The following is a 26,613-nucleotide window of genomic DNA, read 5'->3' as shown; positions in this document are numbered from 1 at the left end:
AGGTGGTTGGGGCTGCTGGGGAAGGGCTGCAGGCCTCCAGACCAGATGTCAGAGTTTAAAACTGCCGGACGTGTCAGAGGGAGGAGAGAGGGGTGGAAGAAGATCATGTTTATCTGGAGAAGAATCAACCAATCAGACCAAAGCAATCGTTTTAAGTTCCATTTATTAAAGTTATGAACAAAAAGACAAATAAGTTATATTTTTATTTGTTAGAAATCTATCAGTGTTTGAACATTAATATTTAGGGAGCTAGTACAATTTCTACTTTCATGACTAGCTTTCGACAAACCCATAGAAACAGCTGATCGGAACATAATACTGAAGGGGAGGTGTCAATGTTGTCTAACAAGACAGTTAGCAATGAAAGTGTGCACCTTAAGGCTTTTTTTCTGTTATGGTATATCATTACATATAAACTCTTTAAAAATATACTTCTGTCAAATACCTTGACAACTACTATGTACACTACAAAAATAAATTTTCATATAAATAAATTATATGGCATACATTTATCTTTGTAACTGAAAACAGCATACATCCACGCCAAGCAAGACCAGAAAGGCAGTCTGGAAGAACCAAATTTTTTTTTTTTTCCTTTTAAAATCCTCTAAGAGCTATGATGAGACCTGTAGTGTAATATTGTTATATACTCTTTTTTTCCTATTTAACATTAGTAAGCACTTTATACAGATCAAAATCCATTAATGTAAAAACATTAAACTGTAATAGTGTTTTTTTCAATAGACATAAAAATCCCTGCATTTGTTATCCACATCACAACAATAATGAAAGAAAAAAAAAACAACAAACATTTTTTATATTACAAAAATATAAATATCGCAATTGACTGAAAAACAAACAAAAACATTTAAAATGAATAAAATAGTTGCCAGCTATGATTCTCTCCGCTACTGCCAATGTGACACTGGGAGAAAACAGAACAAAAAACATAAAAAAAACAAAACAAAGAGAACAACCACCTATTTCATGCAAGCAGCTGATGTAACAGGACGAGAAAAACTGCAAAGATTTCTGGGAAAAGCTACAAGTGTTTAACAGGATATGAGTGTAAAGGTTTTGAGGAGGGTACTCACGGGGTGCCAAAGGGGAATGGGGAGTCTATGGGTACACATGCAGGTATAAAATGGCCATTGGTGATGGAGTGAGGGGCTGGCGGTGTAAACTCTGACCCCTGAGGCTCTGTGCTGTGTAATGCGGCATTTTGAGGGGAGACGTCCAATTAGTGTCGTGGCATTTAGCTATGGATGTTTTGTGAGATGAAGACAGTGGAGACAGATGTTGCCAAACTGGAGCCAGCTCTCTTTACTGTCACTAAATTGACCATAGGCAGTAAGATGATGGACCCTCACACATACACGAACGATTATACACACATGCACATTGTAACACACATGGAGCGCATTGTCAGGTCATATAGGGCTTAGCCCTTAGCAGGCTGCATGGGCTTAGCTTACTGGATGGACAGAAAGAGCTACTTTCGGCAAGATATTCCTGTGAATAAAGTTTAAATGCAGTCAAGTGCCTTGGTTAATCGGGTCATACAGTATACAGTCTGATTTTTTTAGCTTATCCACTAGACACAACCACTTAGGGTGCAGAGTTAGCACCCTGTGTTAACCCTGTTCCAGAATCAGTAACATGAATGTCCCTGTAAAGGTAGAGTGAGTTTTTGAGGTGGGTTTACTGCTCATAAGTCAGTATGTAAGACGGAACCTGTTTTGAGCCTGCTAGGGTTAAACAATACATAACCTCATACAGTAAAATACAACCAGCTTAACAGACAGTGATACAAAGCTGAGAGCAGAAACAGGTTCCAATGCCGAGGCGATAAAATTAAACAAAATTTAAAAAACAGCTTTTAAAATTCTTCATATCAGCTCATATTAAATAGCACGCATAGCGTGTCAAGTTAAACAGTAAATGTTTCATAACTACCACAGGTTTGTGATAAAATTAATAGTTTTACAAACGTACCTTTATACAATACTCACACACACACACACACACACACACACACACACACACACATACATATATATATATATATATATATATATATATATATATATATATATATATATATATATATATATATATATATATATGTATGTGTATATATGTGTGTATATATATATATACACACATATATATATATATATATATATGTATGTGTATATATGTGTGTATATATATATATACACACATATATGTATATATACATATAGATATATATCTATACATATCTATATGTATAGATATATACATATCTATACATATAGATATGTATGTATATATAAATATATATACACACACATATATATATAATGTGTATATATATATATATATGTGTATATATATATATATACACACATATATATACGTATATATATATATGTGTGTATATATATATACACACATATATATACGTATATACCATAGCTTTGTTTGATCATTCTAACACTTTCCCTCATGTTTTAAATGAGTTTAAATGTTAGTCATTTCTGAGGATGTATCTGAAAATTATGACGCTGTTTCACATTATACAGCCCTACACACTCGTATTACACACACACACACCTACACACACACACAGACAGATAGATCACTTCTTTTGTTTAAAGAGAGATTTGCATAGAGTTATAAATGTATATCACTTAAAAAATATTCTCAGCAGCAACAGTGAATGCTGACAGATGATTTTTGCCAAAATGAAGTTTTCTAATGGCACAGATCCACAGATAGGTCGACAGTAATCAGAGATCTATCTATCTCGTGCACGCACACAAACACACACACACACGCACACACACACCAACATAAACACACATGCATGTACACACCACAAATAATATGGCAGCCCCAGTTTGTTAACATGAGGAGTTGTACAGCTCCTAAAATTATACCTACTTTATGTTCATATTTACATATGTATACATCTTTTAAATATAGATAGAAATATCTAAGACAATAGTCCACTGGGTTACAGTAAGAATGAGCACCATTATGGGAACACTGGCAAGTTTCTCGCTGCTTAGCATTGGTGGTGAGCCAACTTGGGCTATGCTGGGCTGGGTTGGGCCAGACTGGGTCAGCTGCTCAGTAATACCGAAGAGTCCATCTTTGGCCATAGTACTTCTATTCTCCAGACCTGAAAATCAAAGGAGATTATACTGTCAGTGGTTTATGATGAAACAGACATTTATTAAAAGAAAAAAAAAAGGATAGTTCTGCTACACGTCAAGCTCCTCAACTTGATAAGATCTCACCTCAGCTAGCCCGTCTGCCATTGTTGCTCTCAGCTGCCTCAAACTCCAAATCTTGGAGCTCCATGGACTCTACTTTGACTCCCCTGGTCCCTGTGTGGGTGTAGAGAGGCACATGTGGGTCCTGGAAGGCAGGCTCTGGCCCCTCTGCCCCTGATGGGCAGTAACTGTCTGCTGCAGTGTATCCTGGGTAAGTGGAAGCAGGGCTCTGGCTGGACAAGGGGGGTGGGTGAACGGCGACGGTGACTGAGGCCGATGCTGTCACCGTGGTGATGGGTTGGCCATATGGAGTAGGGTTGAGGTGTTGGTGTGGGAGGTGATGACTAGGTTGTGGGTTGTGGAAAGAGCGGCTTCTATGGCCTGCTGAGTGTTCTCTATGGCTATGCGAGCCATAATGGCCCCCAGCCTCAGTAGCAGTTTCAAAAGCGTCCATGCGCGGCAGGGCTGGGGGCGGGCCCTGCCAGTGCACCTGGCTCTTGGGGTCCCTGCTGCTGTTTGGAGTAGTTCCATTCTGCGTCCCAGGATCACAACCCTGAGAGAAGACAAAATATAGAAAAACAACAACAACAAAATTATCTTTCCATTTCATAATGTGACAAGCAAGAGAAAATATGCTATCAAAAGAGTCATGCAGGAGACACAATATGACACATTTCTCTTACCGAGGACACAGTATAGGCTGGAGGGTCAGGCTGTCTAGCTGAGCGCCGATGTCCTGATGCTCCCCTCCTCATCTCCTCTGTCCTGGCTCTTCCCCTGCTGATCTGGAGGTGGTACTGCTGCTCGTCTGCTCGAGCTTGTCCTCTGTGTGAGTGCAGGTTAGAATTTTGCAGCTCCTGGCTGATACCAGATGCTGTGGTGTTTGAGCTGTACTCTGAGTCTGATGAGTCTGAAACTGCACCAGAGGTGGTGGTGGCTGCAGTGGTGTGGTGAGGACGGACTGAGAAGTGGACCACATGAGGAGGGGCCTCTGGAGATGGGGTTGGTAACCGGCTGCTACCATCAACTGGTGATACCTGAGTGTTGAGTAGAGAGAGTTGTCTACAGTTTGGCTTTTGAATTTAAAAAAAAAAGTCACTAGTCCTGGTTGATTTAGATTTTCTTGCGTTTGCATTTTGTAAGATCTTACCTCGGGGTAAGGTCCAAAGTATGATAGTAATACTGGGAGCAGGACTAATCCATTCAGTACCCCAAGAACTGTTAGGATGGCTAACACTGCAAAGAAGTACCTGTATTACAAAGAAAGAGTTCACAAAGGGAAATTATCTTTAATATCAGCTATAAACACAATGAGCAAAAAATGCATGTAAAACACAACACTTTCCTGTGGCTTCTGCATCACACAACACAATAACATTTATTAAAAATAAAAGATTTAAGCAAAGTCACTCATACCAACAAGGACACACAAGAAGTGAAATGAAGCAAGCTGAAGAAACAAAGAAAATACCTGCGCAAAACCACAGAGGTTTAGACGTGGGGAGACATGTGCAAGATCAACCATTACACATGCCCAAAATAATACTTTCACAAAGACACTCGCCACTCCCAAAACACACACACACACACACACATAAACCCCCCACAGACAGGCTGGCATGCACTGCAGTCTTGAGGAGCAAAACATAAATGTACCTTGTGCGTTTCTAAGTCCTGCCAAAGAGGGTTAGTCTTAAAGAAGCCGCGTAGAGAAAAGAAAGGGGAAACATAATTAGCCAGAGCTGGTTAATTCAAAGGCACGGGGGGAAAGGAAAAAAGACAGGGGGTGGGAGTGGGGGGTTATTGGGGGGTGAGGGTACTCTCTTGGGTGTGTGTGGTGTATAAGCAAACAAGGAGAAAACAAAGCAGTGAGGAATGTGAAGGGGGAGTGGTAAAGGAGAGCAAAAGTGGGGAGGGTGACATTGGGGCATGGGGGGTGGGGGGTACAAGAGGACAGGGGCCTCTCTCTCTCTCTCTAGCTCTCCAAAAAAAAAAAAAAAAGAAAAGCGAGAAGCAAACAAATGAAGTGAAGGGTATAGAATTTAAACAATTTAGTCTAGGAAGAAGAGGACCCTCAGCGCCACCCCTCCCTGGCCTCTCTCACTCTCCTTTCTTTCTCTCTCTCTTCCTCGCTTTTTTCTCTCCCTTCCTTCCAGCTAAGCCCCTGTGAAATTCCCGGCCACTCCACAAGCCACTCCATCTAATTAAATCTCCAATGTATCAGGTAAGACTCCCCAATCTCCACTCTAAATCTCCCTCTCTCACTAACCCTGCTTCCTTCATTATGGAAGCCCACCCCATACCCCGCACAGCCACCCATTGGTTTTCCACTGGAAGCTCTCAGGTATTCAGGGACACGCCATGAAGGCTTTTTCTGGACTCTTGACTATGTTCTTTGTTTGTGTGTGCACGGGTGGGTGTAAATAGGAGCTAACAAAGGTGTAGATGTGCCATGCAGCTGGGCCTCAGATTAAGTGCACATTCATAACTAATCCTTCAGTTGTGTTTTATTGATGTGTGCATGTAGAGAATGAAGGGACACTGTGGAAAGGACTATCCACAAGTATGGAGCAAGGGTCCCTGTCTACACAGCAGGGGTGGCCTTTCATGCACAGTTCTAGAAAACTGAATTACAGTGAAACAGTCTCACCCTTTCAATTTGGTTTACTTGGAAAGTAACAGACATGCTAAGATCGAGTAAAAAAAACCCCAACAACCCAAAAACCAATGCAAAGCTACCCAAAAGATGGATGAAGTGACTTGTAGAAATTCTGATACTGCAATGATGAGGCAGTGAGGCACAATCTATAGACAAGGGGCAAGAGCATCTGGCTTATTTTTGTAGTTAACTTGAAATACAAGTTCTGTTAACCAATTGCAGCGAGTCAGGATTTAGTTGCATAGAGATAAGTAGTCTATGCAGGGAGCAAAAGAAGGACTGCATTTCCTAAATCGGATAATGATCAACTACGGTCCTAGGATGATTTTTTTTTTTAATATAGCTACCTAGAGCTAAAATAACCGTTTCATAATTATGGTCTGCATTTCCATACAAAGCATCAGGAGTAAAAGCCACGTCACCTTTGAAGAAACATGTGCACATATATGTACGTGTGCACGCGTGCAGCCCACATACCAGGTTGCATGCCCCCGCCAGGCTGTTTAGAGTGAAAACATTCACAGGGCTGATGGGGAAAGTCAGGGAAGCATTTCTTTCGGCGCAAGCAGAAAAATATGAGCTGGGCCTGTTGTTATTGCACCGTCTTGGGGCGCTGCTTTGTTTGCTCAGACAACAGCAGAACCTTTAAATGGAGGCCCGAGACTGAGCCAGAAACCAGAGCACACCACTAGAGGTGCGGAGAGAAGGTCTATAGGCCTCTATAGTTTGTGTGCGTATGTTTGTGTCTCTCTGAGTGTGTATCTGTGTGTTCTCTCACTGGCAGGCGCACCATCATTGACCCCCATGATTAAAGGGTCAGGGAGCAGGTTGGTGTGTCTATACGAGGGGGGAACTGTGTAACTGTGCGGGTGTGCACAGATGAACGCTTGCAGATCACATGGAGTTCAGTGATTCTAGCTCTCAAAGAAGCAGGCCAAATCATACAGCTACCTCATCTGGCAGCAACCAAGAATGTGTGTACATATGGCCATGTAAAGACATAAGGTTGTTTAAATTACACACTAAAGTCTGGGGAAACTTCTCATAATACTGTAGGAGTTGAGAACATACAGAATCATTCATACTCCTCCCTTGAACGGCAGCTGGTCGCTACCTCTCTGTCTGACGCTTAAGAAGGTGCAAACACAAAAGCAGCCACCTGCACGGAGCTCCGGCAGTGTGTCGGTTTTAATTTCCACTTCTCCTGTCTTTGTACAACTGCTCTCTTGCCCCCCCCCACTCTGTTACTCCTTTCCCTGCTTATAAATGTCTAGTGAGGGCAGTTAAACCAGTTGAGGGAGATTACAAAAGCCAGAGGTCTTTCCTGCTCTCCCTCACTCACTCACTCTCTTTCACTTTGCTCCCCTCTGTCACCTCCCTTACAGCCTACCCCCCCCACCTATTTTTCACCTTTAATTTTCAACCCTTTCCCTGGTTTCCATAAATGTCGGGCACGACAGATATTAGGAGGAGGAAGAGGTAGATAAAAGAAAAGACAAAAAAGGAAAGAGATTTTTGGTGAGGTTTCCTGGAGATCATCCCCCAGAAAGAGACGAAAAATATAAATAATAATAGTAAATAATAATAAATAATTGCTAGTGGTAGTGAAAATTGGATGAGATTTAAAGAAGAGAAGCAAAAGAAGAAGAGAGTAGCTGTCATGCATGATTGGGGTCTGAGGTGGATTCCTGTGTGGTATACAGGTATATATGATAACTTCTGTATGTGCAAATATGCATGGTTTCAAGTTCAAATTAAAGCAGTAGTTTCTTGTGAGTTTGATTTTGTAACTGACCTGACAATAAAGTCAAACTCAGAGCCTGCGAGCATCAGGACGCCTAAAAACGTGGAAAAGGCACCGTCGAGCACCGGTGCAAACATGTGCTCCAGTGCCAGCACTGCCCGCTTGTGACGATCCCCTATGGCTGTCAGGAATGCCTACAACACACAGAAAAAACAAAAAAAACTATTTATGTCTTGTTCTCAAAAGGTTAACTTGCTCCACAACCATCAGAGAGACCTGAATCCATCCAGCAATAGACCTCACCATTCCAGCAAGCAGCATTTAGGATTAGAAAGTAAGTAAATTCACTAATTCATTTTTAAACTTACCAGGGCCACATGGACAGTGAATTCCACTCCAATGCCCACAGAGGCGATGAGAATGACAACAGGGACGGCACTCAGCTTAATTCCCATCAACCCCATGAAGCCAAACAGCTCCACAGTCATGAGAGAAAGCACCAACACCTGAAGAAAAAGCAGGAGTTTCTGTGAGAAATGTGGGTAGTTGTTCAATTTACATGAACCTTTACTTACACTTGTGTAGTTAATAAACTCACAGCTGGAAAACATTTTTACACATAGAAAGTGCCAGTTGTTACAAAAAGCCTGCACGATTCAGTGTTTGCAACCGTTTTATTTTATTCAATATCCATTCAAATGGTTTCTGTAGGTTTTTCAGGACACATCGCCTTTTTCTCTTCGATGTTTGACTTTGACTTTTGATTCAGAATTATAATGCACATTTGCTAGGTGAAACAGGTAAAACTTGTCCGTGAGCACAGTGGGTTTAATTACCACAAATGGAGTTATTCTACTTTATGCTGTCTTATTATAGAAAGAACAAATCATTATTCCCTGCTTTAACTGTGTGAACTTCCATTTGACCTTAAATTTGACTGCATACAAGACAGATGAGGCAGAGAAATAACACACGAGGGTGATATGTATGAGTATATCTGCCTTATAAATGTGTTGAGCAGTAACCATACATGTGGGTGAAATGTATGTGTTTGTGGAAACTCCGGAGCAAAGCATTACAGGAGCTGCTATTATCAGCTGACAGGTGTCAGGTTACACGGGGCCCAAATCCTTTGAAGAGGGTTAAGGTGGGCAGTGGAGGTAACTATGTGTACGTACACCTATAGGTGACCCAGCACAGAGTATGTGCATATCCACAAAGGGTATTTGTACTGTGTGGTGTGTCTGCCACTTTATTCTGAAGGGCATTTTGGGTGATCTAATTACAAGTGTGCAGATACTGTATATTAAAATAAAATAGTTTGAGGAAAAGATGTCACTAGATTTAACACATTTTCTTGTGTTATATTACATTTACTATTACTAAAATTCTCTGTGTGAGGTAAAACCTTGTATACACCTGCCTTTTTGTTTCGTTTAAGCAACGTTTTTTCTATAAATAATATAAAACATAAATCAGGAACACAGATTGAGATTACAAAGGATTGCTCTAAATGTACTGAGACCCATTCAGATTTTAAGTGTTAAGATGAGTCAAAATCAAGTGGATTAAAAACTAACTGTATAAATCTAAACACAAGACATGATATTTACACAAAGCCTCTGTCTACATGGTCATAGTGGATTTCAGGGCTTGAAGGCTTTGAGAGTTTGATGTTGTATGGCTGCCTGTGCTTTGGGCTTTGATAGAACTCTGATAACTGATGTTTTGATCTTACTAGTAAGGCCTGAAGAGGATGAACATGAAGTCCTCTCCTCCCTTGTTTCAAGGTTCGGGTGGCCTGGCCACTGCCGGTTGTAAAATACAACCCACTAGAGAGAAAAACCAGAGTACTCTTTGTACGTGTTTCCGTGTGAATTATCACCTGCGAGTTTAAACATTCATACTGTATGTGTGTGCAAGTATGTACATGCACTAGAGTGCTCAAAGTGTTTTTGAGAACTGGCTTGTGTATGCGAACGCATGTTTGCCAATATCCTTGGAAACGTCTCGTCTGAGAGGAGCAAGAGTGGATGAATGTTAGAGATGGAAATAAAATCAAACATTTTACAGGTTTAGAGTGGGAGCCAGTTGCTGGGGCAACTTTTTGTCCTCTTCCCATTTATTTCAGAATTTGTGTCTGGGAGTATTGGACTAGACTAAACAGACTGGTCCTAACAAAACAGCACAAGATAAACACTGGTGACTGGGGCTACGATAACACACACCGGCCCCTTCTCTTTTCCGACTCTCTCCTCCTGACATGCATTCTGGACCACACGCAAAAACCAGGAAATGACATGAAGAGAGGGAAGAAATTGACTTTTAAATAATTGAAAGCTAAGATCTCTCCCTCTATGTCAAGCAGCCAAAAACCTTTTTAGAAGTAGCAGACACATTTGTATCTTTCTCTAAAGTTATCTCTCAGAACATCTGCTGCAATCTATGGAGCTACGTGTGTTTCTCTGGGCATTGTCATACCACATATTTGTAGTTACTGCATTTGTCTCTGTGCATGTGGTGTGTTTTCTCCAACACTTACTATAATGCCAGCGGTCCAAGGGTTGAGCAGAAAAAGGGCACAGACGAGAAAGGTGCAGGCGAGCACCACACTGATGGACAGCAGAAGCCAGTGGCGTAGACTAACATACTGTTCCCAGAACAGGAAAGGGTAGCCGTTGGGGTAGGAGGGCAAGCCTTGTCGGCTGTAGTTGCTGCAGATGGCCCGTACGCTCTCGATGGCTTCCACAAACTGCGGCGTCTCCCGGAGCCCGTTGAGGTAGAAGGGGAACTGTGCGTATTCGATGGGCTCAGCAGCCGGGACTGGATGGTGAGAAAATCAGAGAAGGTTGGTTTAATTGTTAGCAAAGCTGTACCCCCCCGACGTAGATTTTTCATTATATGACATATGCCATGAAGCAACTGGTGAAGTATTCTCTTTGGGGCCTTGGAAGCAAAGACCACACAGATGATAACGTTTCAAGACTGTAGACATCGACGAAGCAATCGGATAAATCAACAGTGGCTTCTGCAGATCACATTTGTCCATTTTGATTAATTCTCATTATATTCTGATCATTTCGTGTATCTGCAAAAATAATTGAGACTCCTATCCAAACCACGAATACCAAGGCTTTCCCTCCCTAATGCAGCTCTGTTCCAAGAGAAGCTACGTTTGCAGACGTATGTGCATGTGTGCGTATGTGCATGTGTGCGTGTGTGTGTTCTGTGGGGGTGGCGGAGGAGAGTGAAACAGACCTCCATTGACTCAGTTCTGGCCAGCCTGTGGCCCAGCCTGGCTAATGAGGGCCTATCAGTTCCAGACACAGCAGACTGTCAGAGCTAACGATGATTCAAGGTAATTACAATGTCAGAATCACTGCCATTACCACACCCTAATCTTAGCACCACCACGTAAGGCACAATATAAATGTGTGATCATGTAAATATCTGCCTGTCACGATGCTATGGAGGCATAGTAGGTGCTTACGAAAGATTTAGAAGTTGCTACATTTAGAAGTAGCTTTGCAGTATCACTACTAAAGACCAGACTACTAGACCAGTCTACTGCCTATTTTTTTATCTTATAGAACATGTTGTAGTATTGTCTAATGTTGCTTTGAATGTATTCATTTCATAGTAAGTGTAGGGTTAGATGGAAGAGCTTGCTAACATGGTATGGCCCATTATAGTCTCAACTATAAATTTCAATTAGAACACCTGTGGCTTTTGGCAAACATAGATCTGCTCTGGGGGTCTCCCGCACAGCCAAACACTTCATGCAGCTTATCCAGTCACGTCCCCCTGCTGTCAAGGACTTCCTGCTTGTTATCCAATTGTGCTTCCAACCCAAACCCTGTCTCTCTCTCTTAATTATCCAATCATCCCCCTTCCTTGTCCTGTAACACCTTCTTACACCAAATCACAGGCTAGAGTCAAATAACAATGTAAGTATATTTTTATGTGTGTGTGTGTGTGTGTGTGGTAGGAAAACGAGAACAGGGTGGGTGCTGTTTTTGGGGTCGCTGAGTTTTAATAATGTGTGTATTTGTGTGTAATGCTAGAGCCCCATGGTAGTCAGGATTATAGCATTTACCACAGGCACTATTAAAAGAATAACAGCAAGTTGTGTCTTGGTCCTCGGGTTAGCAGAGTGAGCTCAGTCATGCACAAATGCACACATATTGCAGTGGTACAGTAAAGTCTAATACCTCACTTAGAGCTAAAAAGGACCAATAACTCAAACCACAAGATGTGAACGTTGCTTACATGCAGCCGCTGCCTTATGGAAACTGAAAAAGTTGCAGCCGAGACTCATAAACCTCACTAAAGTTAGGCATAAAATTTCAGTAAGCAGATAATAAATGCAGTATGTTTGGCCGTACCTTACAGTAACATTTCAAATTAACGTGGAGCTGGATTACCGAACTTGTTGGAACTAAAAGCAATATTATTTCAAATTTCTTCCATTCTGTCGCACTACTCAGTATTCAGCGGTAAAATAATGTGAACATAGGGCATGCCGACTTACTGCTGAGGCGTGTCTCGGGCATGGAGTCGGTAGGGTCGTGGAGCCACTCGGGAGGGTGTGGACGAATGTTAGCTTGTGAGGCAGCATAGGCCACAGGATCATTGCTGACCCAAGCTGTTAGGTAGATGTAAAAAGCTCCGGGATTGATGATCCCATCTGCATCCACAAGCCTCTGGCGAGTCAGCTACAAAACCCACAAACGAGATGAATTAATGACTGTAATATTAGACTTACAGGTTTTGGTATAGCCTCTTAAATTACAATTTTCAAACACATAATTCATCGAATGCATTATGTCATTCGTCTGTCTACTACACCCAAGCAAACCGTCAAAATTTGAACTGAAATGGAATTATTAGAAAATGGAAAAAATTAAATTGAGGGGGGGAAAAAGTAGAAAAAAATTGAAGTGCTTGCGGCTGTTAAGTACACGCTGGAAATGAAGGTATTGTAGAAATAAGGGATGTTTAACCATAACATTCTACAGGTGAGCTGACCACAGAAATGCTTATTTATACACACGCATGAGCGCAAGAGAACGGAGCAGCTTTCAAAATATGAGTCAAATATTAGCCCCTCTCTCTTTCCAACCAAAGAAAAACCAACAAGTCAGACACTGGTTGCCTTTCTGAACATTCCCGTACTTGTGATCACAGCTTCCCAGAATTATCATGCCACATTAAAACATGGAAAATGTTGAATCAGCTTCTCCCTTTACATATAGTAGATATTGGCTGGCCAACCTCAGACCCAACATCCTGACCACTCTGAATAAATTTCTAAAGGAAGCCTTGCAACGCTCTCCTGTCAAGAAGTAGCTGTTGCTGCTGCCTGTAGAACCAAGCAATCTGAGCAAGGAAGCTTTAAACAGGCATTCTGGTTATTTTAGAGCTGTGCAGGTTGTGTTTTGAGTTTCTGGAGTTGGGCACTCTCAGGTGAACAAAAACATAAAACTATTTTTCTTTCTAATTGGTCTTGTTAGGAGAATAAGTGCAATGAATGCATTGTTGACTTTGGTAAGGTGGTCCATCACTTTGGTCCAGGCTAAATATCTCAGAAACATAGTCAAGGCTCATTCATTCAAATACTGAATCTGTGTGACTTTATGAGCTACTGGATCATCCATCCATCCATCCATCCATCCATGGGGGAAGGAAGCAGGTAGTGTGGGAGTAGCCGGAGGACATAAAAATACAAAGATTGACGTTCCCCTCAGTAGAATTTGAATAATACGTTTATGTTTTATACAGCGCTATCCGGTTCGAATTGCAATTTTCTTATATTTTATTACCACAATACTGAAAAGCTAATTACCTGTTTGCCTCAGCGACATAGCTATTTAGTTACTGTGTTAAACATAAGCATGATATTATATTTTGGCATCCTGGGCTAAACATCATTGCACCATTGTATTGTACCATTTTGTCTGTGCATGCAGGCGAAAACGGTACAAGTAATTACATCACATCAAACTGTCAAAAGGAAATCCAAGTTGACAACTCAACTTGGATTTCTTTAGGATAAACTCTCTGAGGGACTTTATTTATCTTTGTGAGCATGTGAGTCTGTGATTCTGCCTTATTGCACTCTTTTATTCAGCGTCATTTGCCTTGACGGCAAAAGTCAGTAGGTAGACGCGAATGACTGTCTCACTAAGGGCTGTTAGTTTTGCCCTCCCATGTGGAAACAGGAGTGTAGTCTAGCATTGCTACCTCCTGAGAGGTAAAACCATTACTGCGCACCACTCTGCCACTCTCCCTTCTAGGAACCATAAATCCCTCTTTCACAGAGGCAGGGAGCGTTCTGGGGGTTGAAGCTGGACTCATGGGGTTAGGTACAAGAAAGGAGTAGTTTTTTTTGTGGTGGGGGGTTGGGAGAGAAAAATTGCTTGAGTTAGCGTAACAATAAAAAAATTGGCTGGAGTCCCTGAGCGCGTCTGTGTGCAGTTAACCTGGTTGTTAACACTGAAGGAAATGCCACCCAGCAAATGGAGTAGAGCTATAAAAATAACACAACATCTGTACAAATGTTCCTCACACTTGGTTCTCCTGACCCCTGTGGGTACCCAGAATGCCTGGCGCCACAGATGGACCTGCCCTAAGAAGAAAAGAGCTCTTGATAATGTTAGCATGGCCTTTCTTAGGACTTATCTCGCACGCCACAGATTTTTTAATTGCGATGCATATAGCTTTAAGCCACACATATAAGGAACAAATGGTCACCAGCACAGAGTAGGGACAAATCAAAAGCAGAACACCTCTGCACAGATCCACAGAGTGGCATATCAAAATAAAACATCTAGCTATGCAATTTACCAGGGATGTTGAAGATCTGGTCCTCATTTTGAGGAACAAAAAGGAAGCTACTGCTCAACAAGTACACGCACACAGAAAAAGGAGAAGCACACATTCAAAACATACAAATGCACACACAGAGCTGTCTAAAAGAAACCACTTGTTTCCAGCTCCCTCAATGAAAGAGGACACAGCAGTGGAGAAAAGGAAGAGAAAGGGAGGGAGGAAAAGACAGAGGGAGTGAGAGAGCGAGTGGTGGTGCGAGCTGGAGTTTGTGAGCAGGAGAGAGAGACAGCTAGATTCCAGTGGATCTGGATCGAATTTAACAGCAGGATACTCAACAACTGTATGTCTTCAAGCTGTCACGGGAAGCCCAGGCAGCTCTGCTGGCGGCCCCCACGCCTCACGGCAAGTACACCTCTCTCACAGGCAGAGGAAGTGATGTCACGGGGCCGCACACCAGGACTGGCCCTGTTTCCTGTCAGCTAGATAACTGCTGCAATGGAGTTTATTTGGATAAACGAATAGCCATAAGAGCAAAGGGGAGAGGTGGCCAACCCTTAATAAACATCTGTAGAGCTGTATGATTGGAACACAGAGTTGCACAAATTCTAAATACAAATAAACAGGAGACACAGAAGAGCTATGCGTCAAAGTTAATCACCCTTGATGAAAATGATTTCGGTGTTGAAACGGACATGGCTTGTTTTGTGTTTGAGGTTTGCAGATATTCTGGCCAAGAATTTTGTTTTTATATTTCTCCAGTTTCTTATCTTCTGTTTTTGCGTTTTCCTGCCAAAGAATGCAGCCATGCATCCACATATGTTGTTTTTTGGAGGTGATACTAAACTAAGAAAAGCATTCAATGCCCTGTTGAAGCTGAGAACATTTACCCAGCTCCACAAATGCAATCTTTCCCCTCATTTCCTCCTGTTTCTCCCCCAGACTTTCACATTATCAGGTTGGTAAACTTTCCACTGACATACAAGAGACCTGATTTAATCTTCCTCAATAAGTTCCTGTCTCGACCTCCTTCCGAGACCCAAGGTGCTCAAGTCGCTACACTCAAGTCACTGCTGGACATCAAACACTCATTCGGTGGCACGCAGGAGACAGTTTCAACAGCTCAGCTGGAGCTTACCACATGATTCAGATAACATGCTTTGTTGTATACTCACTTTATGGCTAAATTTTGCACTTCAGCTTCACCAATGGCTGTGCAAACCTTTCAGAAGCTCATGGAGAACTACTTCAGTACCAGAGATGACGCTAAACAGTCATGTTCTGCACTCAAACCATAAATAATCCCCTTGCAGACTTTCAAGCCACAAAAAGAAGAAGCACCCTTTTCTCCTGCAGATCTTATAAATATATCAGTTGGTTGCATGTTGATGTGGATTATGGAATTAAGTATGTGTAAAAAGGAGACATTTTTACTTTTATGTACAGTGGATATAGGACTAGCATCTCAGACCTAAATAAATGCAACCAAAACCAGAGTCACCCTGGAAGCCTTGTGTCAGCTCATAGGGCTATCCATATAAGCAATAATGACATTAGTTTATCACACTCTTTGTCCTTCAAGGCTTAGAATGCATTAACTGCAACAGACAAGCATTTCTATATCACACCAGTAAACCTCAACTGCTCCACTCTGAAAGTAGTTTGACGAAGTAGACGCTATTGTTTATATTAGAAAAATATGCAAATATGTTTTAAAAATTTAGTTCTCAGTGAATCAGATTCAGGTTTCTACTTAGAGCCACAGAATCCAGATTAATTATTTATAGACACTTTGGAGTTTGCAGGCGTTTCTCTGCACCAGTTTCAGCCATCCCAGCCTCTCATACTGTAAACCGTGGCTGGAAGCACCGATGATGTGTCAAGCTGAAAGACTTGATGTTTAAGGCAAACAGCTCACTGTCGAGGCCCTGCTATACGCACATCTCATACACACACACACACACACACACACACACACACACACACACACACACACAAAAACACGCACACTGACAAATCGTTTAAATGAAGAGTTAATAGGTTTTTCAGAGTCAGGCTGCAGCTCCAGTGAGAGCTTTAAATTCCTGAGCTCGGTAAAGTCATCACACGAACACAGACAGAGAGAAAGAAAGAAAAATATGAATAGTCAGAGATGGTTTTAAGCTGGGTGTGGCTCCCCTAGAGTCATAACAAAATGCACAGATATGCATACACATACAGCGTCACAAAAGAGCTTTGAAAGTGGTGGAAGCATCTCTCAAGTCTATTATCAAGTTGTAGTCGATGTAATACAGTCTGCATGGTCTATGCTTACATAACATCTGCACATACTTCCTCATATAATGCAAATCAAGCTGCTAACCCAACATGTCCACACATCTTTTGAATTGCAGTGTACCATTGACAGTCAAATAGCCAGACAATAGACACTCAGATAGCCAGGATTTCATTCATCAGGAACCAATTCACTCGCAGGCTAGTGCTAACTTCCAGTATTAGAGCTGACAAATGAGAACAAGATTTCTCTAACGCAACAATAAAAGCTTACCGAGGTGTGTTCATCCATCTAAAGCCTTTGTTTCAGATCAAAGCTTTGTTTTCTTTCAACAGTTTGCACCTGGGCATTGACCAGGAAGCTTTTTTCATGATTTCTGTGAATTATTCTCCCCTTTCATCACCATAGCAGCACATTCAATTTACATCTGATGCATTTGATAGACGGATGAGCTTTTATGTGTTGCATTAATGACAAGAGGAATTGCTTATCCACTTTTAATAAATTCAATTTAAATCCTAAACGTACCAGGTTGAAGTTGATGGGCTTGTCCCTGCGCCCTGTCTGCACCAAGAGTTTATATGCTAGGACACCATCATCAGAGCCATTCCTATAATTGTTGTGGGTGATGCGGCCAGCCTCCCAGTCCTTGTCAAAAGCCTGCTGGAGACCTGTAGGAAACCACAGCAAAACACACTGGTTAGATGTGGATGTTTAAAAAGGTTACATGCCTTGTTATCTTCATTCTCCCACTGCAACACACAACAAACAATAACCCAACACAGTAAATAACACAACACCCTAACCTAACCCTAACTCTATAATAGGCTTGATTGATTTAATATGATAATTCAGTTCCATTCTCAACCACTAAACATGACTTCAAAAACAGAAAATCTGCTGCTTTTAATTCAAAGAAATCGTTATGGGGCTTTATCAGTAACATCTGCCTTCTTTTCTATACTACTCTCTGATCCATATGTGTATCACTCCTCTTTTCTCGGCTCTCCCCCAAGGCCCATGCTGTGGTCCGTCTGTGGGAGATGTTGTTTTGGGTCTCGTTCCTTGGCCTGTCTGGCTCCAATTTGTCCCACCATTGCAGAGAGCAATATCAGACACAGTTCTCTCTCTCTCTCACCCTCACACACTCCCTGTGTGGTTCCCAGCCAGCTCACACACACACACAGACTCTCACGATGTGTTTTATCGTTAAGTACATTTCCTCACTGAGAATTAAGCCATTCATAGATTGGGCTGACATATGAAAGAAAATACTGTTCACTGGTACTTTGCAATTCTGTATGAAACAATAAATCCATCCATCACTCCATTCAAAATTAATTTAAAGCGCTGTGTACCGTGTCTTACATGTCAAATATTCAATTTTTATCTAGAAAAACAAACAAAAACACTAGAGCAGGCAGTACTGGTTCAATACGTGCCGATTTGCACTGACAACATATTTGCTGCCAAAGGTTTTTGAATATTGTACATTTCCCAAGATGAAGTTGAAAAATATTGACTCCCACTATACTCTTCGCCATCAATCCCACTTATGGAAGAAACAAGTGATTTTAATCAGCTACTGTCAGTGTCCATTTGTGCAGTCCCTCCTACTTCTGAACTCCTGCCTAACATCTTGTTTTCTGCGGATTCATGTCAAAACACGGAATAAAATTGTGATCTCAAAATGCTTTCATGGGAAAGTAAATTATTCCCATGCCTAAACTATCCTGAATAGCAAAGTTAAATAAGTTAAATAAGCAAAGGTAAAATTTCAAATGAACTAACACTGGCTCTAAACCATTATGCCACATCTGACCCATTTTATTCTCAACCAGAAGGTGCAGTTTATGCCCATACCTGTCCACACTCATTTCATACCCGAAAATTTGAAAGGAATTTATGATGTGGACACAAATGATTAGTGTCACTAACTCAGTATCCAACCACATGTGAAATATGACCACAATTTCCCGTTTAGTTGAGTTACAGAATTAAAAATCTGTTAACCTTTGATATTTTTTTCATCATTTTATCCTATTACTTTAAAATTACTGACTGACACAGTAACCTTGACTTTTAATCGCTGAATTCTGGTCATCCTTGAAACCAGGTGAACTTTCACGCTCATGAGAAGATTATGGAGAGCCCAAAATATGACACCTCCAGTCATTGGTGTGTTCAATGCTGAGCCACAAAAATTTGACATATTCAGTTTTATTCACTGTTTAGGTCGGGTTGAGGTGGCATGTGTACGTCAAGCTTAAAATTACTTAGATTTACCTTGCAGCCAGTCCCTGAAGTAATGAAGCCACATGCGAGGCAGCTGTCCATTTTCCTCCTTCAGCACGTAGCGAATGGTGTGGAACCTCTGGTGGAGCTGATGAAGCAGTGGCTGGTTTTGGGCATAATCGGCGTGCTGTGTTACCACATACATGTTGTAGAAGGAGAAGAACTTGAACTGGGCTCCGAGAAAGTCGTACTCGCTTGTCTCCCTTGGTACAATATCTGTCAGCTCCAGGCCGTCCCTCACTTGGGTGGTCCCGTATAAACTGACTCCCAGCAGGCAGAGGAACAGCACAATCACAACCACCTGGAATCAGAGGGATGAAGAGACAGCTTTATCAAAAAACAAATATCCAATTAAAACATCTGCCTGTTTATAAGCTGTTTATAAGCTGTCTGATGCTTTTTGATACAATGTAGCAAAAGTGCTATACTTATTCTTTTTTCTGCAAAAAGTAAAGTGCCAGATTAATGCCTTGCAGGACTACGTGAAGCAATTTATATAAAAAAAAAGAAGAAGAAAGAAACTGAGGAACATTTTGTAATGTCAAGTACAGACCACCACATGATTTCAGTTCTGGAAGGCTTTAAAAGGTCTGGCCACCCACTGTGTGTCTGTGTGTGTGTGTATGTGTGTGTCTCAGATAGGACATAACCACAATTTCCACCCCCGATTTCCTCCTTCGTTACACACTCTCCGGTGACTAACCCTCCCATTCAAATTATCACCACAGTGAGTCAGCACACAAACCCACTTTTACCTCATACAGAAGCTATTCCGCTTGTTTCTTTGTCTCCCTGCTCTACAGAAACACAGAGAGCAACTGAACTCACCTTGGTGGTGGGCTGCAGAAGGAATGGCGCATAGTGCTTCTCAGCAAAAGAGGCCAGGGTCCAGCGCGAGCAGGGGGGCTCGAGGCAGCGTAGGCCCAGCGAGGCTTCTCCAATCTGGGACAACAGGTCCCGTGTGGAGCTGTTGTTCTCTGGACTCTGGCCAGTCGATGAGGCTCCATCACCCTGAGCAACTGAGCTAGCACTTGGGGTCGATGCAGCAGGAGGAGGTGCGGGATGATGATGATGGGAGAAGCTGGCAGAACCTCGAGACCCCCCATTATTCAGGCCCCCACTGTTGTTGTTGTTACTGATGTTGGCGTGATTGCTGCTACTGTAATACTCGTTGTTACGGTTGGTCCTAGCTGGAGCCGGGTTGATGGGCTGCACAGAGATTTGGGATCTGGGCTCAGCTGTGGTGTAGAAGGCCTGAGTTCGGGGGTCGTACTCAGTCCTGAGCTGCACTGTGGACTGCATAGTAATTTGGGTCTGCTGAGCAAAACCATGGCTACTGTAGGAAGGAGGGGGACTGCTGTAGCTTGGGGGAGGCATGTGATATGAGGGAGGAGGGGTTCGATATGACGGGGAAGGGCTGTAGCGACTCCCTTCTGTCCCATCCAGGTATGCCTGTGGCTCCATCTGAATCACACGATTGGAACAAGGGCTGCAGACATAAATACGATGAAACACTGTCAGGCACTGCTGTGAAACAAAATTTAAAACCAGACTTAACGGGAAAAAAAACCCATTCCAGTACGCACGTACAACATCTGATTTTGTGAAACAGTTAAGTGTTTGCATTACAAAAATATTTATTAGCCCTATGTTATTGTGAATCTTCTCTCCTTTGCCAGCAGCATGAAATATAGGGCCGGGACCCAACCGTGGAATTTAATAGTGTGTGTACACATCTGTACAATAACCGAGCCAACGAGCATGCCCGGGCTGGCAGGCAGACTGGCAAACTTTAATGAAGACTGGAAAAGATAAACATACAGTCAAACAACCAAGCAGTCAGACGGAAAGAGACAACTTTCGCAGTAATTAGTTTTTAACTGAGGGGGATTACGGTGACGATATCTTTAAAGATAGCTTTGTGCGTACACGGTTCATTATCATGGAAGAGATCGGTGGAAAACCATAAAAGGAAGAACGGTAAAGCAATAAGCGTCTCGTCAGATATGAAAGAGCGTCTTTTGTGTGTGCACACCTGTAGAAGCAGCAGAAAATGTCAAAACGCCTGTCCTCTCGCCGATAGAGATCCATGCTGAGGATGGCAGGAAAGATGAGCAGCACCATGGCAAAGTTAAACACCACCACCACTGCAGCCTGCAAGAAAAACAGAAAGGTTATTTCAGGTGAAAAAACCCAAACAAAACTGCTTTTTTATCAAGAAAAAGGATCAGATAGATTTTTTTTGTAGTTGCAAACAGTGGGGAAAAATACAGGTGATCATATGCAGTGTAGACAGTGAAGATGTGAAATGATGTGTAAAATTTAATGTAAAATGTAAAAACTTACAAAACTACTTTGAAAGTGTATTAAATGAAAGAATTACTGTTTAACAAAAACAGTGTTGCTCTGAATATAAATCAGAATAACACAAGCTGAATAGGCTCAAGTGAGGGAAAAATTGCCTTTCAACACATTTCCAGTTCCTTTCAAGGCAAAAACACTGAGTGTGCAGAGAAAAAGTGAGGCATATGTATGTGTAATAGAAGCCAGTACAATGTTGTGGTTAAGTATTTGAAGGTGGTGCACTAGAGCAGAGGGTGGGGGTTGAGGTTAGGTTGGGGCCCTGCCCAGAGTACAATCTGGATATTGCGTAGTTGCCAGACCACTACACACACACGCACACACACACAATCCCGTGTGTGTGCCAGACCACCCAAGGAGTCAGAGGCCCGCGGGGCCTGAGGTGATGAGCAGTCGCTGTGGCTGTACAGACAACACACACACACACACACACACACACACACACACACACACACACACACACACACACACACACACACACCCCTTACAGACTCACACAGAAAAATGCACATAAACACACATATCTGTCACCTTAAAAAACGTACAGCCTCCTACTTAAACCACACCATAACACCAACCAGACACAGGCACACACACATCCTTGCCCTCCCTCATTCCTCAGCTCGCTACTCAGTCAACGAGACAGATATAATGTCAATGAAGGAGATGTGGAGAAAGAAAAAGCTGTGTAAGTAGAGCAGAACAATTAATTCTCAATTGGCCCACTAACATCCAGACAGATACAGTATGAGTCCACTGACACACACACACACACAGTGACCGTGAGCTGACCCCAGAGTGGGGATATTTATCATCACATCTGTTTTCTGCACATGAATGTGTGTGTTCCTCTGTGTGTGTGTGTGTTTTGCTGCTGTTATCAGGACAAGATTCCTTTTCTTGTGTTTATACTGATAGAAGGAAGTGAATGAGACATAACGCAGGAGCGCGCGCGAAAGAGCGATGAATCCAAGGTGGAGTCGACCATGGGAAGTGTTTAATGCTGATAAAGAGACGCACACATACACACCAACACAAACTGCAGGCACTGACACAAGGTTGCGGTGTGTGGATGCACTCGATAATAAAAGATGAGTATCACCGTGAATGTCGACTTCGGGAAGTTTTACCGTCTAGCGGTAACAAAACCACTAGTGTGAAGTATGCATGGTATGCGTATGTGTGTGTGTTGAGCATGCGTCTTTTCCAATGTGTGTGTGTAGAAAACGAAGCTCCATGGATTAGACCCATGGGGTAAATGGATCATGTTTGACAGACTCTCTCTACTAAAGCCATCAATCCACACATGCTAATATTGTACTCAATGTGGCAACATCTTACCTCACACTGTGTGTGCATGCAAGTGTGTGTGAGTCTTTGCATGTGCGTGAGGACTAAAGAGCAAGAAACAGGAGGGGGAAATCACTTAATATTTTCATACAGTCAGCGATACATCACTTATGTAACTGCAAATACTTGCAAATGTGTATTACAACAAGTTTTCATAGCTTCCTTATGCAAAATATGTGTTGAAATTCTCAGCTGAATGCTTTTATTGTGTGTGCTTGATTGTGATGGTTCAGTGGTACAGTGGACTGTTCTTCAGGTACTCTAGCATCCTCCCCAAAGGCCAGAGGCCAGTAAGTTAACATAAGTGGTTATTTCTATTCTGTCTCAAAAGTATTTTTTGTGTGTGTCCCGTTTGGATCTTTAGCCATCAGAATTGTTGTCTTAAGGCCAAGAAAGATGCCAAGCGAATTTATTTTACCAAGTGGATCATCATGGCCTTGCCATATTGGTCCATTTGATTGACCTTTATTATAATTATGTATTTATTTTATTTTCGGTTGCTACAAACGGGACAGGCATGACTGGGGAATAGGAAAAGTATATTTGAGTCTTAATGAGTGCCTTTTTGTCTTAGTGGCAGATTGGCGAAGAAAGAAAGAAGAAAGAAAACCTTATGTAAACAATAAAACAGAAACTCTTTTGGGTAAATAAACTGAACAAACCAGATTTTTGACAAAACGGCAAAACCTACACTCACGTTAATGGAGGGTCACCCATGTGATTAAAGAAGATTAAGGTGATCATCAGTCCAAAACTGATTCAACACAAAGGTGAAATGTCAAATTTGTTGTTGTTGTAACCATCACTTTTTAAAAAATGTATGTAGCCTTTTCTTTCTCTATCCATCTGGTTAGTGCTGCAGTGACTCAAACTTCAAACCAGAGGTTTTTATCTGACCTTATCCTCTCTTTAGCGCACGTATCGCTATGACTGACTGTTTAAATGAATTAGTAATTTATTGATTATTGGAGGCATATTGTACTAGTTTTTGCTGTTCTGGTGATGTCTGTAATTACTGACAGATGTTAGAGAAGTCAGAGCTCCCCTCTCGTGTTCCCCCACCTTTGCTCGTACATTCGCTCACATGCGCACATGCAAACATCTAGGCCATTGCGTTTCAAACCTCCCACACAGATACTACAACTCCCCACACGCACACATGCACATGGATGTGAGGGTATGTGAGTACACAGACGCGCACACACACTCGCAGAGGGATTCAGTTACTAGGACCTCAGCCACAATCTGGACAGACACCGGGCCCACCACTAAACAGCCTCAAAGAAGGAGGAGGGGGGGGGATTTAAACAAAACGCACACTCTTCCTCATGCACACACACAAACGCACACAGACATACACACTTTCAATGTGATGAATGAAATCAATAAAACAACAGTCTGGAGAAATCTGGAGCCAATGAAGACGGGAACAGGACTATTAGTAAGAGAGAGGCCCCACACGACTGAACTCTCACACACGCACACGCATGCATACAACCCTCACTCACTAGCCACTGTACCTGTAGAGAAAAGGCTCTGAGCGCTGGGATGGGGATGAGCGCTGCCATGAAGAATGCTGTGACATTGCTGATGGAGGTAAGAGCCACACTGGCCCCTGTCCTCTTCAGACACTCCCCCGTGCGATCCTTGTCGAGACAGAAAGAGAAGTTGGTGAGAGGAAAAGCAATGAAACTTCTGATCAGAGTTTAGCCAGAGGCACACGTGTAATACTGGAGATTATGTACCATTATCATGATACTGATATGACTGACAGTGATTACGATGTTTCTTGAAGCCCTGAAGTGCTTAAATAATCCACCTGGGCCTGTCTACTTCTGTTTGAAGTAACGGAGGAAAAAGCCGACAGAACAAAACAACGCTTGGTAAAATCACTGCTGCTGAAAACTTGTAATATAATGCGCACAAAGAGAACAGTGATAAACACACAACTCTAGAAGACTTTGGCGGCAACTGTGTGAAGATCTAAAGACGTGCAGGACCACACAGAGAGCGTCTGCAGGCATGCGCATCTTTGTGTGTGTGTGCACATCAGACAGGAGAGATCAGGTTCGGCTCTGTTTAGTTTTCATCTCAGCCACACAATAGAAGCTCGGGGATGAGGGAGGCATAGAGACGAGGGCTTGAACGAGAGGGAGGCAGGGGAAAACAAAAACAAGCAAATACATGCCTGTGTTTTCCCCTCTGGAGATGAAAAGCTACGACAATCCACACACACACACACGCATATACACACACACACACACACACAGCCAGTTCTTTTTTTAATGCTATTTATTAGATTCTGTACACTTCATCAGCTAATGGATGAGAAAGCTCTTGTTCCTGGTTCAATCCACACTTCAGACCACGCGGAATACTTTAAATGCATCAAATTACACCCTGAACCTTTATTTATTTTTTTTATTAGACCCACTCACAAGTGTGTATGTGTATGTGTCTGTGCATATAATCAAAAAACTTATCAATCTGTGTTTAAAGCAGAAGCAAGGAAGTCATAATCTAATAGAAACAGACATATCAATCCATTTAAAAATGAACGTCTTTAATTCGGAGCATTGCCTAGATAAGAAGGCTGGGTGTGTGGCACATGGTTTGCTTGATGCTACATCACAGGCACAGACAGGCTTTCACACATTCCTCCGCGGAGTAGATAAAACAAGGGGATGTGCAGGAATGGGTGACGGTGGATGCTTGCCTCACCTCGAATGGGATCCTCTTGTTTTGCCCGGTCTCACTGAAGGCATGGGCGAGGAGAAACACATCATCTACTCCAACTCCCAGAGCCAAAAAGGGAAGCACCTGTGGCACACACACCCACAAACTTAATGAGCTCCTGCATGATTTTACCTCAGAGGTTTGCTATTCTAGGGGTAGCCACAACTACATATTATTATATATAGATACACACCCATGCAATATTTTTCAAATTCTGGTGCTAAGGTAAATTAAAATGAAGCGTCAAAACCTGTCTCCAGTGTCCAATAATATCTACTACATTATCTTGTTTACATTATTCTGCTGGTGTTGACCCACTTCAATTAGGCAATTTAAGAAAATGATTTTAAGTCTAGCAGAGACTTCAACTCAAGTCTACTAGCAGCTGCTGTGTTGACCTTTAGTCCATTGGGTCCAGTGGCATGTGTGTGAGTTACCTGCGTAGTGGCAGCATTGAAGGAAATGCCCAGGAGGGAGCAGAGGCCCAAACCAGCTGCCACTGACAACGTCACCAGGAGGACACCTGCCAGCCCCACAGCCCCCTGAGACTTGGCACAGTCCCATCGCAGCATGGTCAGGCATGCATAGGCCAGCTAGGCACAAACAGCAAGCAAACCATTAATCAATCACCCTTTTGTCTGTAAGTCCCTTCTCAGTTTCAAGCAAAGCAGAGAAAAATTGAATAAAATTTTCCTTCCCTCTAGTCTTACCATCAGAAGGTACCCACTGGCCACGCGGATAACACTTATGTCCGAAAAAGACTTGAGAATATCTTCCAGAGTGGTGGTTGTGAAAGATAAGACCTTCTGAGACGAGTTTGCTGACACGCTGTGCTGCACCGCCTGAAGACAAGACAATAGTAAATAAAGAGGAAGAAACTCGGATTAAATATCCTATATATACACTATAAAATATATATGTATATAGATTAGAAATAATAAAATAGGTCACTTATAAATGAACTCTTAATGCAGCACCAGTAGCTCCATCAACATTTAAATCTGGTTTACTGACCAGTAAAGCATTTACTGGTTTGGAACTTTGCAACAAGATTTTCTTATCCCTATCTCATTTTCCCTTAATATACCAACTAGATCTGCAT

At 42.2% G+C, this 26,613-nt stretch overlaps 1 protein-coding gene across 2 annotated transcripts in view; it reads right to left on the bottom strand.

The window, feature by feature from the left end:
* Positions 1-2,800: 2,800 nt before the first annotated feature.
* ptch1 (patched 1) overlaps positions 2,801-26,613 on the bottom strand; it is a 48,746-nt gene continuing 24,933 nt past the window's right edge. For both annotated transcript variants that reach the window (XM_085180429.1, XM_085180428.1), the window contains exons 9-24: positions 26,222-26,353; positions 25,949-26,104; positions 25,497-25,595; positions 24,296-24,421; positions 21,100-21,218; positions 19,893-20,553; positions 19,056-19,365; positions 17,298-17,440; positions 12,198-12,381; positions 10,209-10,489; positions 8,035-8,172; positions 7,718-7,860; positions 4,414-4,513; positions 3,947-4,300; positions 3,288-3,816; positions 2,801-3,169 (exon numbers count right to left, since the gene is read on the bottom strand). In XM_085180429.1, the coding sequence (XP_085036555.1) occupies positions 3,289-3,816; positions 3,947-4,300; positions 4,414-4,513; positions 7,718-7,860; positions 8,035-8,172; positions 10,209-10,489; positions 12,198-12,381; positions 17,298-17,440; positions 19,056-19,365; positions 19,893-20,553; positions 21,100-21,218; positions 24,296-24,421; positions 25,497-25,595; positions 25,949-26,104; positions 26,222-26,353 (3,474 nt within the window). In that variant the 3' untranslated portion in view covers positions 2,801-3,169; position 3,288. The remainder of the gene's footprint in view (positions 3,170-3,287; positions 3,817-3,946; positions 4,301-4,413; positions 4,514-7,717; positions 7,861-8,034; positions 8,173-10,208; positions 10,490-12,197; positions 12,382-17,297; positions 17,441-19,055; positions 19,366-19,892; positions 20,554-21,099; positions 21,219-24,295; positions 24,422-25,496; positions 25,596-25,948; positions 26,105-26,221; positions 26,354-26,613) is intronic.

The sequence above is a fragment of the Neolamprologus multifasciatus genome, chromosome 12 (assembly GCF_963576455.1).
Source record: "Neolamprologus multifasciatus chromosome 12, fNeoMul1.2, whole genome shotgun sequence".
NCBI classification, from domain to species: domain Eukaryota; kingdom Metazoa; phylum Chordata; class Actinopteri; order Cichliformes; family Cichlidae; genus Neolamprologus; species Neolamprologus multifasciatus.
Note: the sequence above shows the minus strand (reverse complement) of the source record. Positions and strands in the feature narration are given on the sequence as shown.